The following is an 18,439-nucleotide window of genomic DNA, read 5'->3' as shown; positions in this document are numbered from 1 at the left end:
GTTACCTATTGTTGCATTCCAAGGAAAGTAACTAGCTAAATTTAACCTTAGAAAATTTGAATAGGCATGTAATAAGAATTGGTTTCAGAGGCTAGATTTGTTCCATGACCAGTTGACGCAATGTTTAGTCATTTAGTGGTGTCAAGGTTGCAAAAATGTTCGTATTTAATTCACAATAGCAGTAATTAGATTAGGGCGTTGATTAATTTAAATCTACAAATTACTTACTAAGAATAATGTTGCAAATATATTTTGCAACACCGTTACCGATACAAACAACAGGGTAGATTGCATTTTTTCATTGAAACTTTGTCGCGTTTTGTATTACCTATACCTGTATTTTTAGAGTGACGTATGTTGTGTGTATGACTGCCTCGTTGGACGAGTGGCCGCAAGTGCGACTGCCGTACAAGGGGTTCGATTCCCGGGTCGAGCAAAGTATTACTGGACTGTTTTGGGCTTTTCGGAAAATTTCTCAGTGGTAGCACGGAGTCTAGAATTGTGTGAATATGGCAATATGCTCACCCCCTATTACATGGCACATCTAACACAAATGGTGAAAATTGGGTGTACATTGTATAGCGGCATTACTTGTCGTAATGAGCACTTCTGCCTACCCCTTCGGGGACAAAAGGCGTGACGTTGCTTGTTGCTATTTTTAGAGTTTTATTCATGTGTTGTATTTGTATCTATAGCTGATATAGGTTGTCGAATATTATAAAGATCACAGTTAGGTTATAAATTAGATACCTACTCGTCGCGGATCCCGCTATCGGGAGGCGGAGGGCCGAGGGAGTGTCTCCTCACGACTTATTGTTTATCCACAACAAATTGTTACGTCCATATTCCAAGGAAACCTGCCATCAACTTAATAATTTCTGTTTGGTCATAACAATCGAAATGTTAGATCTTTACTTTAAAACTTATTGGTTTGAAAGCGTGCTGTCTATCAATCGGACTATGAAAACCAGAGACGGCAACATAAGATGGACAGGGCCATTTTTGAAAATTGAAAATCCGGCCTTATAATAATAAGATTGGTACTTCCCAGTATTTCACTGACGAGGAATATAAATTTTTACAAAACATGTCATAATAATATACATTTTTTGATAAGAAAAAAATATTCATTACGGAGTACAGTTACGAGTAAGAGGCGGGCGGTGTAAAAAGTTCTCATTTAATAGACTTGTAAGGAAGGATGCAATCGCGCTCTGTCCATCTTAAGATAAACAGTTACAATGCTGTTGTCGTGTAGTCTAAGGACTTCTATAGCTTTAAACGGTTCATTGGCTAGTGAAATTGTTAAAGAGCATGACAATATATCCACGGGCCATCAGTATCCAGGCGGTTCCGTGCCCACGTTGACGGTTTTAGGTTAAAGGTATTTATTTACCTAACAAGATACAGCCAAGATAGCCTTTTACCAACTTAATGTATCACCTATAAAGAAACGTTTCACATTAACCTCTCGGTAATCCATTTATCGGACTTTGAAGACGTACGGATTTATTGTAGCGTAAATAATGTTTTATTATTGAAAATACTCTTAAGTTTTTACATCGTCAAAAGGCATTACGTTAACTGTTAATCGCATTTCAATACTTTATCTTTATGAATTGCTGTCGGCTGCGGTGTGGAGAAAACTCTACAAGGTGAAGTCTGGTGAAGTCCGTACTTCTTTTATTTTTTTTATTCCAAATGGCGAGATTTGTGTTTCGTCGGGTTTAATGTTGGTACTTACTGTTTTGTTGGTGCCATACCAATCACATAACTCTTCTTTGACCTACATTTTATGATGTCATCTTGTAGATAAATATTTATGTACTTTAGCTACAGAATGGCGCCTTATGTTTACTGTGGATTAACATACATAATTGGGTTTTCATTAGGGTCTTGCTACTTTAATAAATTGCTCACATAGGTAATAAGTTGAAAGAAAACTCTTTCAAACATCTACGTACGAGTATTCTAGGTACTGGGAAGTTATCAACCAGATACTATTATTAGTTATAAAAAAATAATTAAACTGGATAGCGCAGCGGAGACTATATTTAAACCAAGACTTCACGGAAAGGATTACTTAAAGCTAAAGGTTATATTATTTTTAAAGAGCACTTAGCAAAAGCCTAGTAGAATATTATGGTATCAGTACTGTATTTCAATCAACAGTAATTGCAGTCTAAATTATACGCAATAAACGAGCTTGAATTGAACACTGTAATCATTTTGATGATAGACGAACATACTTGTTTTTGTACTGAGTTAATCAGATCAGACGGGCTGGCGTCAATCTTGTCAAATTACTAGATTTTATGGCTTGTAAAGCTGGGCCGTTCAACTCTATTGGTATTTTAGCTTTGGATAACATAACACATTAAATTTCTATAGCTACTCTACACTAGATTTTGTAAATGAAATACAATATGTATAAATATACCTGACATATTCCTGTATTAAAATTGTAGACTACACTATACACTATGGATGCATTAAAGTGATTTAATTTGAAATGATTTATGTTTTTATATCATTGCATTCTCATTAAAAAAACATTAATCATTTAGGTACCTGGATTTTGTTACACGAGTACTAGATACTTTATAATCACAGTCATTATAATTTGTAAAAAGAAGACGTAAATAGCACTACTACTCTGTTAATTGTTTCTCCAGCCCGACTGTCTGCTACATTTCTACACACACATGTTCGCCCGGTATTTCTAATACAGGTCATGGCCATCGATTTAGCAATATCCTCCACTAGCTAATCTCCATTCAGAATTGATGTCATTAGGGAAAAATTTCATTGTCGTCGCAGGAATGCAGAATTTAATCTCAGTGTGAAATACCACACTGATTACTCAGTACACATATTCTAGACGACAACACAATTCTCGTAACTCTCGCGAATTGCGTAGGAATTTTATCTTAGACACGAGACAGCGGATTATTTATTAATGACACACTTATTTCTTTGTGTACGATAATGTGTGGAGCAACCGATGTTACTTTAATATTTATTATTATATTGACAATATTACATAATCAGCGAGCGTGGACGGTGAAATCCGCGAAGTGTGGACATGTGGAGTGCGACCCGCTGCGCGCCGCGAGCACGTGGCGGCCCGCGTTGGACCACGACACAAGATGTCGACGTACCAACTCTTTTAAATGTCTTTATCGAGAAACAAACGAACATAACAATAAAATCATCCATATCATTACATTACACACATATGCGCTTTACATAACTGAACACGTCGATAACGAAATTAAGCGTATTTTGGCGAATTCGGTCGGCAGCTGTCGTTAACTTGAGAAAATGACGGTTTCAAAACTCTGGAGGCGATATATTTGAATTTATTGATGTCCTTAATAATTCTGTTGGGTATAATGCGACAACAAGAATGCGGTTCATGTAGAAACTATTAATAAAATTAATTGGACCGTTCACGCAAGCTGTAAAGTTACTTTATGAAGAGATTTTTGTCGAAAGTCAAATATATCGTCCTGTAGTGAAATGAATTATTACGGGCTCGGTCCGGGCCTCAGAATTGCTGACAGTAATTTTGGTGTAGTTCCTGTCAATAAATCAAGTTCATTCTAAAAAAATATACCTTTAGGTAGGTACCAAAAAAACAACAGCGTGTTCTTCATTTAATGATTCTCACAAGAATAACGACTGTAAAATGAATAGCCACTCTATATAGCCATATTAATCAGTTTATTTTTTACTCTTCTTTGCGGATAAAACTGTAAATTTTGAAATCATCGTGTGCTTAAGTCATTTTTTAATTAGTGGTTCTGGAGGGCCGAAATACAAAGTGTTGTGTGCCAATCTGATGACCCCATCTGAGGGTCTTGGTACATATTGGATTTTATTTAATGGCCGTGTTGGACCGTCTGGCGTGTGAACTTTGTATTATCAACTTTGTGATACATACCAAAGGACTTTTATAACGGTTCCCTTGTGTTCCTCGGACCAGTTTTTGGTCTGATTGTGATCAATACAATTGTTTATTTATCGTTATTTTTGTTTGTTCTTGGAATAACATGAACTACTTAACAGTCGATTTGGACGATGAAGTTAAACATGGAGTGTATCAGAACTGAATTATAGTAAGCATATACCTGTGACTCCTCTGGTGTTGAGGGTGTCCATGGGCGGCGCTGATCACCTACCATCAGGAGATTATCCTGCTCGTTTGCCACCTGTTCCATAAAAAACAATGCAGAGTAATTCATCATATTGCTGTCTTTGGTCTAAAAATTAAACAGACAAAAAATCCTAGTAACTGATTCGTCATATTTGCGTACCTTCTGAGTTTTTTGTATCAGAATAGCCATAAGTTGATACGTTACCGTAATACTCTAGATACAATAGCGTCATAGCTGATTGATGGCTCGAACTATGAACCTTCGTCCACTGGGATTAGAGTCATTCATCGTTGCGTTATATAACAACACATTAAAGTCAATTAAACCCTCTTTTCGATAGAGTTTAGCAATCCTGAGAAATATGGCGTTAGATTTTTCATCGAAACTCCGTGTCAGTAGATAATTGTTTTGTAACTTTGTACACCGCTCTAAAGAGGTTAAAAGATGTAGAGATATGAATCGTTTAATAGGCAAGTGTGAACAGAACAGTGTTGCCATTGTTGAGCCCATTAACAAACTAGTTTTGACACGCGAGTCGCCTTGCGAAATGTCCAGCTCACGACTAAATAAATAAATACTTAATATCGTTACCCAAGCAGTTGATAAGTAATTTAATTAGACCGAGCTTAATTGAATATTGGAAATAATAACGAGAGTAGCGGGTTGCAGCGTGGCGATACTCTTGTATCAAATTAATCAAAGTTATGATCCGCCCGTGCGCAGTGCGTCTGCGTGCCTTTGTTGCTGTTTAACCGACCAAACTGTTGGCATTGCTAAGCGTATTCAGTATGTTTAACAAAGGCAATAATTTTCTTGCTTTAGTAATCTAGATATACCGGTGTACCGTGTAATCGATTTACGATGTAGAACGATGATATGAATCCTTAAATATGCGTCTATCATGAATCTTCTGCTCGTTCCTAAGCTATTTTATGTATGAAATATCCATAAATTATGTGATGGTCGGGTGCTAAACTGCGCACTTATGATGCTATCTTAGTATGTATCTAAATTAAAGAGTTGGCTTATACCTAGCTAAATGACGCCGATTGCATAAATACGGCAAGGTGGCATGTTTGAGGAAGCTGCTCGGTAACGATCAATTTGCGTTAAGTCGACACGCTGCACTTTTTTTTTCTTCGTCACAACCTTCCTTAATGAGTAGAGAAATCCACGGAGCCATCTAACTTCTATGCAAATGCATTTTCTTCTATTTTCGAAAGTATACTTACATATTGTGAGATCGCTAATGAAGACTGACAAGTAATTCATTGGGTTTTACTTTTATACCTACCTACACGTATGTACGCGAGATCGTATAGTCCATAAACGTAAATATACTAGAAGCAGCTCTAGGCGTAGAAATTACAATTATGTATACGCTTCGTCCATGGTCGTTAGTAGGTATGTACTTACTACAGGATATAACAATTCAGTTTCATATTTATTATCTTAATCTTTACGGAACTGTGCATCAGACAATCAAAGTTTCTAAAGAAAACAGGTCTCAAAATAAACAAATTTTATATGTCTGGATATTTTCACCTTCTTTTCTCGTAGTGTTTGATCTAGAAAGCTGTAATATTTGGCAGATAGCCTGATTAAATAATAATAGGTTTAGAATATTTGTGCCATTGAAGTATAAACTGACTGAACTAAAACGCCTATTTTAATGAAGACCGCTCACGCAAGGATCGTTGCTCAAGATTCACTTGCTCTACATTCCTACTGGATTTATTATGAGTAGTTTTCTCGTACTATTTCTAAGCTATAAGTGGAATACCTATGTAACACAAAGGAAGCTGGGTAGCTGGAACGTGGGCGGGGCGGATCCAATTATGTCTCAGCACGAACGAATTTATTGCACTGAACGTCTGCATCGCTCTCACCTTGACATGTCGTCGACTTACGTATTCCGGATTGTAGCTGAGCTGTACAATTTTCTGCCACTTTTCCTTATTCAGAAATAGGTCTAATTGAGAATTTTGACTAAAGTTTTTTCTGGCCAACGCAGCGCTTCAGATGGGTGTCAAAATATTGATGGACTGTCCTCTTCGATATCCGAAACATGGCCAATATTGGCGGCAGGCCAACATTATGAATATTTAATCAGGTAGGATGTATGGATGAAGTGCGAATTCCGTCGTATACATACTCGGCTAGTTCGGAGGTTGAAACGGAGGCTGCGCACGCGCTTTTGATCCGAGCATCGGCTAGAGACGCCGGCAGTCGCGCGGGAAACTTCGCGGCATTCGGTCGAGCTTACGGCCGTGAGCAGCTCTGTGAAATATATTTCTCGATCATATTTACGATAACTCACATCGATTCGTGCGATATCGACGAGTACCGTGATATAAACTGTGATCATAAACTGAAGTGGTTGCTGGACACTGCTGCCATAATGTCTGGTTAAATATTTTTTGTAGAAAAACAGTGAAATATTAACTCTATCCAAATGAAGATGACTGTGAATCGTATAAGGGTGGTGGTGCTAGGGAGCCCGCGGAGCGGCAAGTCTGGTCAGTAAAGTATTCATCAACTTCTGCATTTTATGATTTTTAGCGAAAATTATGCATTTTGTCATAATTATGTTAGCCAACTTCAGATCTACAATTTAACAAGTATTAATTATTTTTTAATGCAACTGCTGCGGAGGTTAATGTGTAAAATATTTTATTCAAGTTAATAATGTCACATACCGACTTAAAAAAGTATTTTAAGTAGCCAAAAGTGCGAATTTGACGCTGAAAAGAACAAAAATCAATAAGAACGTTTTATTTTAAGAGACAATAATAATAAAAATGGCAATTAGTGCTTATCACACAAGGTCCACGCACACAAACAAAAATACAGATTTCATTTAAAAAATTCAAGATTTCATTTTGCATTTAATTTTATTTTGTTATCATTAACAGTAATAAAATAAGGTATATGTTATTAAAGTCGACGGAGTGCAAATTTGAGGTGCGGAACCTGTAATTTCAACCATCTAAAAGGAGTTTTTGTGTGGTTATTATTACATCAGGGGAACGAATAACGGGAATTGTGAATTGCAGGACATAATAGCGTTATTTTAAACCGACCATGTTTTTAAAGACACGCGGTTTACATTTTATCAGTTGATTATTAAACATTAAATTTTAAAATGTGTACGTTAAAAACGTTTTTTAATGTTGTGAGATTTTTTTAAAGGAAAAGGTTGTTTAAATAAGCGTGTTTTACTTTTTTTGGAGATTTGAAAGCGTGTGATAAGATTTAAAGTTTAATGATCTATATATTAATACGTGATGCAAAAACTTTGGACCACTTTTTACGATAATTGCGCGGACGTAGGAGCATAAAATTTGGTACACTTATAGTTTATGTGTAGGAGAAGTGCATAGCGCTAATATTTTTCAAAAATAATGCTTATAAAGTACATTAAATCAATAAATAAAACATTACACACACATGCATAGTATCTGATCGTATTTGACAAAACGTCAGAATCGATAGACATTGCGATGATATTCTCACGTCTCATATGAAAAGAGTTTTATAAAAGAGTTTGAATTAAATAAAAATTATCCTTCAACGTACGTTAAGTGGTATTGTAAATTAAATTGTATATGGTCGAATTTCGGCCACTAGGCGACCACTAGTTCATATAATTATAACTAACACAAAACATCATCATCAACAGCCTATTAGTGGCCACTGCTGACTAAAGTCTTTTCGCACGGAGAAGATTCAAATCTTCTCCGTGCATTAATCACCACGCTGGCTCAATACGGGTTGGTGATCTCAAACTTATAATAATTATAAATTAAAAGTCCAGGTTTCCTCACGATTTTTTTTTCTTCACTATCACATATAGGTATATAATATACAAATCGTAGTAAATGTTAACGTGATAGGATAAATAGAAACACTCGCACGAGTCACTTTATACATTTTCAAGTGCACTATCAATGTCATAAATACTTTCTTTATAAGTATAATACATCTAGACTGCTAGAATATTTACAATTCTAATCGTATCAGATATGTTAAACTATGATAGAGCAACATATTTAATTGTTCACTTATCACATCAAAGTATTTAATGGAATGCTTCTATGTCAATATTTATTGTGATATGAGCTGTGTATTTGATTAATGTATTGTTATATATACCTGTATACTATGCATACTTGTGTAAGACCGCTTGATTAGGTATTTGCTAGATACTTAGTCTCCACAATCTGCCTGATCGTTTAAGCGCCTTGCAAATATTGCTTCGATAAATGCTTTGTTTTTATTTTATTGCTGTTGTTTCTATTATTTTTTCATCTATTGCAGTTTTTGTCTTGTTTTTTTATACAGTAAAAAGATTTTGCCTCAAAATATTTTTAAAGCGTAACTTTTAAAAACGGAACCTTAAAAATTACTGAGTTGTTCATCCTTTCGTTTGTTCTAAGGCCTGTAATTTCTTTGTTTGTTGCACTGCAGAAGAAGAAGAAGAATGCACCGCACGTGCAGTGACACGTTTATATTTGAACTTGAACTTAAATCGGAAAATAATGAAACAAGCTGTTTTACTCACCGTTATTTTTAACTACTATGACTTGTAAAGTAAGCTAAGTTAAACAATCAATTACGATAACGTCCGTTTACGGTCGTCGATGTTAGAAATGTGCTACATAACCTGCTTCTGATCTCGGTTTACTCAATTGCCAGTGATTCACGATGATGGCAGATCAGTAATGCTTTACAAATATGGTTATTGGCGTGTGATATACATGTGTAGAGCAACGACCTCGACGGCAGCGTTAATGGCTGATCGGACGTTTAAGAGTTACACAACGTCGTCTGGTGGCGCCAGGCGTCGCCGCCGTCGGGAAATCGCGCCGCTGACCCACCGGCCGACTCGCCACCGACTGGTTGTAATTGCACCGCCCTAATTGTCGGCCGGCTGACGGCTGACGGACCGGCTGCGACCGCTCCGAGACGCATGCGTTTGCAATTCATTACAGACGGGAGCGAGCCGGGCCGACATGCGAAATTGTTTCAATGTAGATCCTGTCCACGAACGGCCCCGTGGGAGTGGCGCTTGTCTGTCACGGATACGCTGTTCACGTAGTCGTTAAATGCCCTCAGGAGCATTATCTACTCATTAAACCTTTTACTACTGACATTATTCACCATGTTCATTCTTTACCGGGCCGTTTATTTTCACATTATAGTGAATTCCGTTACTGCGAAGCCGCCGCTGCCCTGCACTTAATATCCTTCCAGATATCTGGGTCACGTTTAATGCTTCTTTCGAAAATATGATAAGTCTCTCCGCACCCTGTGGTTATCCGACAGTTAAAGACGAAACACTAAAAATATTAATTATGTTGGGTCAATAAAATATTTCAATTAACAAGTCGAGTGTGGAGTGCTGCATGTCAACAGGCGTTCATTTTTTCGGTCTGAAATGGATTGTGTATGTTGGGAGAGCAACGAACTTTAATTTTGGAAAGGAGTCACATTTTTTAACGTTATGAGTGATTACTTTTGTAAAGGGCCTTTTTGTCGCCGAAGTGCCAAAATGGGATGTTAACAACCGTTCTTGTGGTATAAGCTTTAATAATATGGTCGGATGTGTCAGCGTAGCGGTGCGCGCTGAGAGGTCCGTGCGACGACCTTCTCACGGCATGATGAATGAGTGCAACGCCAGCGATGAGGTATCGAAGCCCCATCGACATCCTTACCTCGCGGATTCTGACATATTCACTTGTAATGTGTCTGTATGATTGAAACTTTACATAATTTCTTTGACATGACTTTGTAAGACATAATATTAAAAGACGGCTTAAATAAAATGTAATGGTTGATTAACTCTAGGACTACGAAGATGATGAAATATAAAAAACTTAATTTGTACGAGTAACCATCCTATTCGTCACCAACTCGTTTGACTAATAAGAATAACTAATTAGGGACGAAAGTGACTGGAGTAATAAACGTCACATTTAATATGAATGCACAAATATGTTACTCTACAACAGGCTCTGAGTTCGTGGGGGCTCCGGAGCAGGTCTATTAAGAGGACTTGGTGCCCCTTACAGGTGTTGAGGGTGGCCACCGGGGTGGTTTTAGTGAGGTAAAAATCCCATACTCCCTAATCTTTTATCCCCAAAAAGCTAGGCGCCTTTTAAAGGTTTCCCCCGTCATTAAAAAAAAAGGCTCCGAATTCGATCATGGGTATATGCTTCGATACATTTATGGTATCTGAGGTAACACACGAGTATATGTATATGGTGTTTCTATACGATGATCCCAATTTTCAGTCATAGCTGCATTAACCTTACGACTGTTTAGAGATCAATTTGTCATACATTCTAGAACACCTAGTAACAGTCCTCTAACACGTACACAGTATTGCACCACAACACTACATTGATGTCACAATTATTGTCATGGCACTAAGTCAGACCGGTATCAAGACCGAGTCAAAGTAATAATGGTTGCTATTGAACTGTGATGGTCAGTCGACACATGATCGATGTCTTCAATAATCTATTAATTACCCTAAAGATTCCTGTCGATAGCCACATCCATTGTTCTTGTAGATAACACACGATCTATCAACCCACGTGGTGCCGTGTTGTTTGATCACATCAATTTGTCTTATATGCCCGATGGTCATAATTTGATGTAATTTTTTATTGGAATCTCGTCAGCGAAGATTCGTTAATCATTTCTTGATCGTCCACATCCACAATAAGCTCGGTTAATTTATTACTTACAAATTGATGGTAAATTGTTTCGAAATTTATGTAAGTGATCGGTTTGTGAGTTATTGTTTTTGGTAGTTGATTGTAGTGGTCATTCTATTTTTGTAATGGAATATTGAGCGTACTTTTGAAAATGTACGCTTTTTTAAATAAATCGGAGGATTTACCTTCAACAGTTTTCTATTGGCTAACGTCGTGCACCGTGACCACCAACGCGTTAATAATATTAATTAATTCGAATTGTCCGTAATAGCTTAACGAGCAATGTCTTTCAGTGTCCTCCAAACTCCAAAAAAAAATCCCAGATTTTGAATATCAAAAATTATTGAGTAATGATAATTTTAAAAGATTGCACCCTATTATAAATATTTATTGAACTAGTAAAACGTAAAAAAAAGATTCACAAAAACATCCAATTTCTAAGCAACACACTGCACAACACAGTGCGATTTAGCCAACTTTATTCACGCACTAAAATGCAACGCAAAAAATTTTGGTAAAATGCCAAGAACCTAAACCAATAAAAACCTATACCAAACTTTGTACGCACCAAACAATAAAAAACTGAATTTTAATTGAATTCCGCATATTTCAGTTAAAAGTGGATCGATGAAACTTTATCACTCGACGATTATGTACGTAATCGGATCGCAGAGAAAGTAATGCATTTAATACTCTGTGCACACAGGGAAAAAAAATCGAAAGGAAAAAATGAGAGTGAGGAATTTCGAGCGTGTTTCATAAACTACGATATATTGTGGCGTGTTGTAATTTTTATCAACGCTTGAAAAGGCTTTATTGCATTGCTTTATTGACGTGACGATGTTTTATCGGCTGCTGGTCGTCAATCAAATATCGGAGATATCGATCTTCTTTCTCAATTATAAATGTCATCATACGCGGACGCTGGGAGCTTCGGGGCTTAGTTTTCTTTTGTTAGACTCTTCCATGCTTTTTTTTGTAAGTGATCTGAAGACATCATAACAAGCCTCTTGAAGTAAACATCGAGAAGTTATAAACCAAAAACTTACAAGATTACTAACAACGAAGTAGATAAATACGACGAATTCCATGAAAATCGAAAATTAATTAAATCAGAGAATCTTAGCTTACTCGCTTCCTTTAAAGTAACAACACAATCGGTTCCTTATAGTTACGTCGTCAAGCCGGGAATGGCACAGTATTGTAAGGTAATAGATTTCCTATCCTAGCCTTAACCGTCTGCGACAGAATGCGTACGGAATGCATTCCAAGTCCATTGTCATGCGACAACGTGCAGCAGTTGCATAAAAGCATTGTGGACTCTTGTGTAACAGCCTTGGGTCAAGATTCTGACACAAATAGTAACGATATCTCATTCGGGAGTATTATCCATACGTTGATGTCGTAAACGATTCTTGTAATGGAATGTTAATTAGCATTTGTTACGACAACAGATGTCTATCTAGAACTACACTGATATGCAGTTTGTATTCTGCTTCATGCTAATGTTTCTTATTGTTTAGTCTATCTTCTGTTGGTTCACAGTTATTTTTGTAAACTGGCTTGGTTATGAGCTCAATTAATTTTACCTAACTAAAAGTACCTATAATTTGGCGAATCATAACGAGATACTGCAATACTGATTTCGTGTATAAATAAATTATCTAATACAGTTAAAACATAAAACAATATTTCAACTTTAATAGACATTACCTACGAATGAATTGAGAATTTGTAGTTAATAGCTTCTAGCTTTGTTATGGCTAGACCGTGACCATTAAATGACCAACATAATCAAATCAAGGTTGATTATATTAAACCTATTTGTCATGTCTTAAGCTACACCTTATTCAAATTACTCGTTTTCATCATCCAAATGACAAAATGCAGTACACTTGAAAGGGTTAAGTACGAACGTAATCTCACGTCCGACGGCCGCATCGGACAAGCAATCAGCTTGTTGAATAGCGCCACTAGTTCCTTTTGATGGGCTGCAGGATTCTCCACACTTCATTTCGTCGGTAGCTTACAACCGACGCTATTCACGCAACTTGCTTGGTCATTGTTGTTGATAACTGTTTGTATTGTGTACAACCCTTTGATGGAAATTCCAGGAGTGAAAGGACTAATCAGTATTTGATCCACTCGCTTCTAGAAAGTTGGGAGTGACGACCTCTTAATTGTTCGCCTATTTACAATATGTCTTCGATGAAGGCGTGCTTCTTACAATGTTATTCATTTGGTTCTCTTTTTGTTGCAGCGGTGGTCGTGCGTTATCTAACAAAGCGGTACATCGGAGAATATAGCTCGACAGGAGGTTAGTAAAGTTCACTCGATGAATCATTATTATCATAATAAAAAGTGTTTATCTCGTTTGATCACTGCCTTTTAAAAATAATTGTACACGTGCGTATTATGTTGTTGGCAAATTCAATAAACTATCCAACTGGCATTTAAGTGACGTCAATACTTGGTTAATTTACAAAAGCTTCAATCATATCTGTCACTTATTACTGAAGTGGATTGTATTATGTATTTAAATTAAAATGTCTGCTTCCTTCCGACCTTAAAGCGACGTGTTTGCGTCAGTCGGCGCCATGCCGTAATTCTCGAGAGTTGAATTAAAATATTAAGGAAATAGCTTTCAGCACTCGATGTCATAGTAAATGCTGTCGCTATCGCCGACGACAGAGATATCAGTACAAAAGCGATCGCTACGTACACTTCTATACCTTGTTCTCTTGTTTCAGATTTCCTTTATCAACACAGAGTGGCTTTCGACGGTGCCGTTTCAGAAGTTGAAATACTAGATACATCTAATTGCGCGGTAAGTAACGAGTCTGCAACAATGTTGCTTTTAGCGTTAACACTAAGATATCAGTCACCGTGAACAAAAGGCTCGACGTCTCTGATAAGATTAAAACTCGAAGCTCGAATAGCAAACGAAGAGATAGACGGACAAACTTAATTTACCATTAAACAATGGAGATGTTAATCTGCTGTGGGCTGTGCTGGTAGCGGCTGATGGCCGCAGTACAATTTAATTAGACGAAGTTTATGTGGCTTGTATCGGCTTATCAGATGCGATCGTTGCCGTTGCTGCATCGGTGTGGCTGCGGGCGAAATCCTACGTTCGAACCTACGCCACGATAGAATACACAGGGGAATTCGTGTTACGTAATTGTTATGCTTTTATTGTTGCTGTATGGGTGCGCAGTGATTCTTAAACCAGTTCTGTTTCCTAAACAACGAAGATGTTTATTAAACGCATCGATAACGGAACTAAAAGAACTGAATAGATTGGATGCTTTGTATTATTGTGCAACCGGTGATATTATTCGGTGCAGCGAGTGGCCGAGATACGAGATTCCGAGTACCAGTTGTGGCTCGCGACTTTATTTACAATTATAAGTTAAGTTCACTGACTTTATTTACAATTTTAGCTATTCCAGATTCTCGGGCTCGAGGTGAACATTCAATTTGCATTGCGATTTATCGAGCGAAATGGCGTTTTAAATACCATTTACATTTTATTATGATATACACATATAGGGGCATTGCTGTTAAAAATAAATTGAAATAGGAATTGTGGACGATAATTTCTTATTTCATTATTGTTTTATATAATTATTTTAATATTTTTATTGTTTAGACGGAAGAGTTTATTTTGTTAGCTTAGGAGACAAAGAAAAAATTTAATAGATTTTTAACAGCTAGTACAGTATGTAAACAAACTATGTAGTTCACGTTTGGCATAGAATATAAGAATCTTAAATTTGTTAAAGCAGCAGATGATGTAATAGGTCGAGATTCAATCAACAAATTCTAGGTGCATGTTTGACTATCACCTGACGCGTGTAGTATCTTAAGAGTCTTACAAATTGGAAATGGAAGTGAATATTATTTGTTCTCCCGATCCCTTGATCTTGATTTTACTCTATCATAGCAATTAAACCAAAACCCTCTAAAAATAATGTCACCTTAATGTACGCGTCCACAGGCCCGCATCGTACGCGTCACACGCACCGTACGCAACGGATTTTAGTTTGTCTTGTGTAGTAACTCATACAACTGCATCCACTGATTTGTATCGTACGCATCATCGGCAATGTCCACATGCGATGCGTGCTGATGACATCATTCGGAATGCGCATTGAAGTTTGGACTATATTATAAGAGAATCGCTTAGAACCCTGCTTATCGTTTGAAGTCTACTAGGAGAGCCTTTAGGACCATTAAGTGCCATCAACTATCACTTTCCCTGTAAAAAGTAATTTCGGGTCATTAATGTATGCATTTGTCCTTAGATCCGTGGCTGTTTAGCTGAACATGTGAGATGGGGCGATGCGTTTGCTGTCGTGTACTCAGTGTGTGAGCGCCGGTCCTTCTTAGCTGCAGCTGAACTGCTTTCCTTACTGGAGCGCACGAGACTGCCCGGCTGCGCTGCCGTCACCCTCTTAGGGAACAAACGTGACCTCGAACACGCCAGGTACTTTTTTAAAGACTTTCTTTGTCATTTACTGAATAATTATCACAGATATTTTAAGCTGTAATATACTTTTACTTGACTATTGAGACTGAGTTGCAGACAATAGGACAGTACTTTTATCAGATTAGAAAAAAGAATGATTGTTTTTAGTCATCAGAAGTTCTCTTGCTGATTGTAATAAATAATGATTATAGATATATTTCTATATAAATAGGGAGGTCCATGCAGAGGAGGGTCAAGAACTGTCGCTGAGATTCGGCTGTCAGTTCTACGAGGTGTCGGCGGCGGAGTCGTGCGCGGGCGCAGCGCTCGCGTTCCACGCGCTGCTGCGGGAGGCGCGCGCGCTGGCGCTCTTGTTGCCCGCCCCCAGGCGAAAGCTCGCTGCCTACTCCGTCTCTAAAGTAAGTCATCAAATGACTTAAAGTCGTGATAGAAATGTCAATATCATAAAGCAATAAAAATATCTGTATGATATTCCATACATTTGGCAAAAATAAACAAATGTTTATAGTAGGTGTTCGTGAAACGATATCATAAACAAACATTTTTGGCAATCTTTGACTTTTTTCTACTAAGATTGAAATTGCTATAAATATAATGTTTCTTAAAATATTTTTTTATTTGTAAACTATTTTTAAAACGGAAATGTATAACTTAACGACTTAATTATAACAATAATATTTTTGTTCGCAGGTAATCGGTACGATATTTGGGAAAAACAGCAAAAGTGTCAGAAAGAAAAGGCCATCGTTGAGCATTTAACGTAAATGTAATTTATTCTTAATTCACTTTCAGACTGGTTTGTAAATAATTAATTTTAATTTAATTTTAATGTAATGTAAGGTACCCATGTTATGTCTACTTCATTTGTGATTGTGAGTCTCAATAATAAAAATGGATGTTTGGATGTAATCAAGAATGATGATCTATATAAATTGTCAGAAGCCATATTTTTCACAGTGAAGAAACTTCTTATGTAAATATAATTGATATTAAAAATGTAAATAAAATAATAAGGTAATACACCTCGCACTAGAATTAAAATTTTTAAATATATAAATGTTGTAAATAATAATCTTAAGGCGGATAAAGTTTTTGTGCCTGTATAAAGGTCTACAGTTATCTCATTATAATAATACATTTTTATAATATGATAAATCTGAATTGTTTTAATCTACCTTAAACCTTGATCCTCATAATATAGGTCCAATCGGAATCTATTGATCGACATTTGGATTTTTTTTATGGGTATAAGCCGGTTCACGAGCAGACCACGTGGTCACAATCGCCGTCGCCCATGGATACTCGAAACACCAGAGGCGTTACAAATGCGTTGCCGGCCTTTTGAGGGTTAGGAATTTAAGGGTTGTTGGGGACTCGGGGATTGGGAAGATTGGGAAGGGGGTAATTGGGCATCCAGTAACCTCACTCACACAACGCAAGCGTTTTTTGCCCTCAGTTTTCTGTGAGGCCGTAGTAACACTCCAGTCGAGCCGGCCCATTCGTGCCGATGCGGACGGATTAAGTAACTAGCAGATTATGTTATGACCATAAAATTAGTAATTTAATAAATTCATTCCAGTAGGAAGTATGTTACTTAAAGTCTGTATGTACCTACTTTAAAATACTGGTTACGATTCCAAGGAAATCTAGAGAGATATGTAAGAATGTCCGAAAAAAGGTCTAAACTCATCATTATTTGCTGTGAGGTCTTCACTGCAGAACGAAGCTGTGCGTGTGTCTAGTGAATCACAGTCAGGCCACTAAACATTTTAAGAGCATTTTTTACTACGCCTTCTTTTGGGGCGACCTCGGGTCAAAGATTACTCCTATAGATATTTATAATTTGTTAAGCTTTATTTAATGTAGAATAATCAATAAATTACAGTAAAGGTTTTTGATATATTTAGTCCTCAATACAGTCCGTACATCTTACAAAGCAGGTTGTACCGGAGTGCCCCGAACAGATATTTCACAGACAGTGCTATTGCCGGAACACTACACGTTGTAGTGTTGTAGCATCGATCCTGATTGCCTTGATATATTCTTCAACGTTGGAAAGCGAATGACTACGGACGTCAGACGCTTTCTTAGATCATAATACTGCGATAGCGTCAAATTGATCGCAATATGTTGCACCTCCTATACATGTCGTTAAAAGCTCTAATGAGTTTCTGTTTTCACTGGCGAAGTGTCTGAGTGTCACATCGCTCTGCATCGGACAAGGCTTGCCGTCCAACGTATATTGATCGGGCAGGGTAGTCAATGGCCGGAGAGAGTTTCGCCACGACTCGACCTTGCATGTCGGAGCACTCCCGCACCACGTCCGATCTACCGATAAAACCTATCGCAAAGACGAATGTGACGTTACAAGTCCGCTACATGTGAAAGCAACCAGCAAATTCAAGGTCCCGGAGAAATTACGCATCGAAATCCACAGATGTTAAACAAACAGTATCCGACAGATCACTACTGAAAATTATCGGACCGATCTACAACTGCTGATAGCGCGATCAAGTTCAAGAGCACGTCAATAAATAAATACGATACAATTTACTAAGTAAACGGTTTAGGAACGAATGATTATGCAAGCGACTAGTACTAGGTAAGCATTACGGTTACGCAATGGGCAATAAATGTTCCCTTAGTTGTTCCGCTGTGGCATTAAATCGGCCACGTACAGGTGTATCGGTCGATGCAGAGATATGACTAATAAATCGGATCCCTTGATCGCATTAGTGGCGCCAACGTTCCGCTTGCCACAGCGGAGCGGTCGCGCCGAGGGTAGCGATCGCTATCTGCCCTATCGTAGATTCCTATGCAGCGCTGTGCACTGTATGCAGGTGCAACGGAACTACATTTTATACCATACTTACATACAAGAAAATCTTGTTTGACGTCCTTTATAAAAATATGTATTCCAAAATTGATTCACAAACAGTTTATGAAATCAGCAAAGAATATGAAATTAGTGGATTTTAAAGAAGAGAACTTAATCAAATCTGTGAATGGGAGTCGTAATAATAGATATTATAATCAATAACCACTCAATAAAGAAAGTATTA

General features: G+C 37.3%; 1 protein-coding gene across 1 annotated transcript; it reads left to right on the top strand.

Moving 5' to 3' along the window:
* The first annotated feature begins 6,334 nt into the window (after positions 1 to 6,334).
* On the top strand, positions 6,335 to 16,532 carry LOC118268451 (ras-related and estrogen-regulated growth inhibitor-like protein). The gene is made up of 6 exons (XM_035582955.2): positions 6,335 to 6,679; positions 13,146 to 13,202; positions 13,636 to 13,712; positions 15,193 to 15,374; positions 15,589 to 15,775; positions 16,068 to 16,532. The coding sequence occupies exons 1-6, from the start codon at positions 6,616 to 6,618 to the stop codon at positions 16,134 to 16,136; spliced, it is 636 nt and encodes a 211-aa protein (XP_035438848.1). The 5' UTR covers positions 6,335 to 6,615; the 3' UTR covers positions 16,137 to 16,532.
* Positions 16,533 to 18,439: the final 1,907 nt, after the last annotated feature.

Source organism: Spodoptera frugiperda, chromosome 29, assembly GCF_023101765.2.
Source record: "Spodoptera frugiperda isolate SF20-4 chromosome 29, AGI-APGP_CSIRO_Sfru_2.0, whole genome shotgun sequence".
NCBI classification, from domain to species: Eukaryota; Metazoa; Arthropoda; class Insecta; order Lepidoptera; family Noctuidae; genus Spodoptera; species Spodoptera frugiperda.
This window is presented reverse-complemented; position numbering and strand designations above follow the sequence as displayed.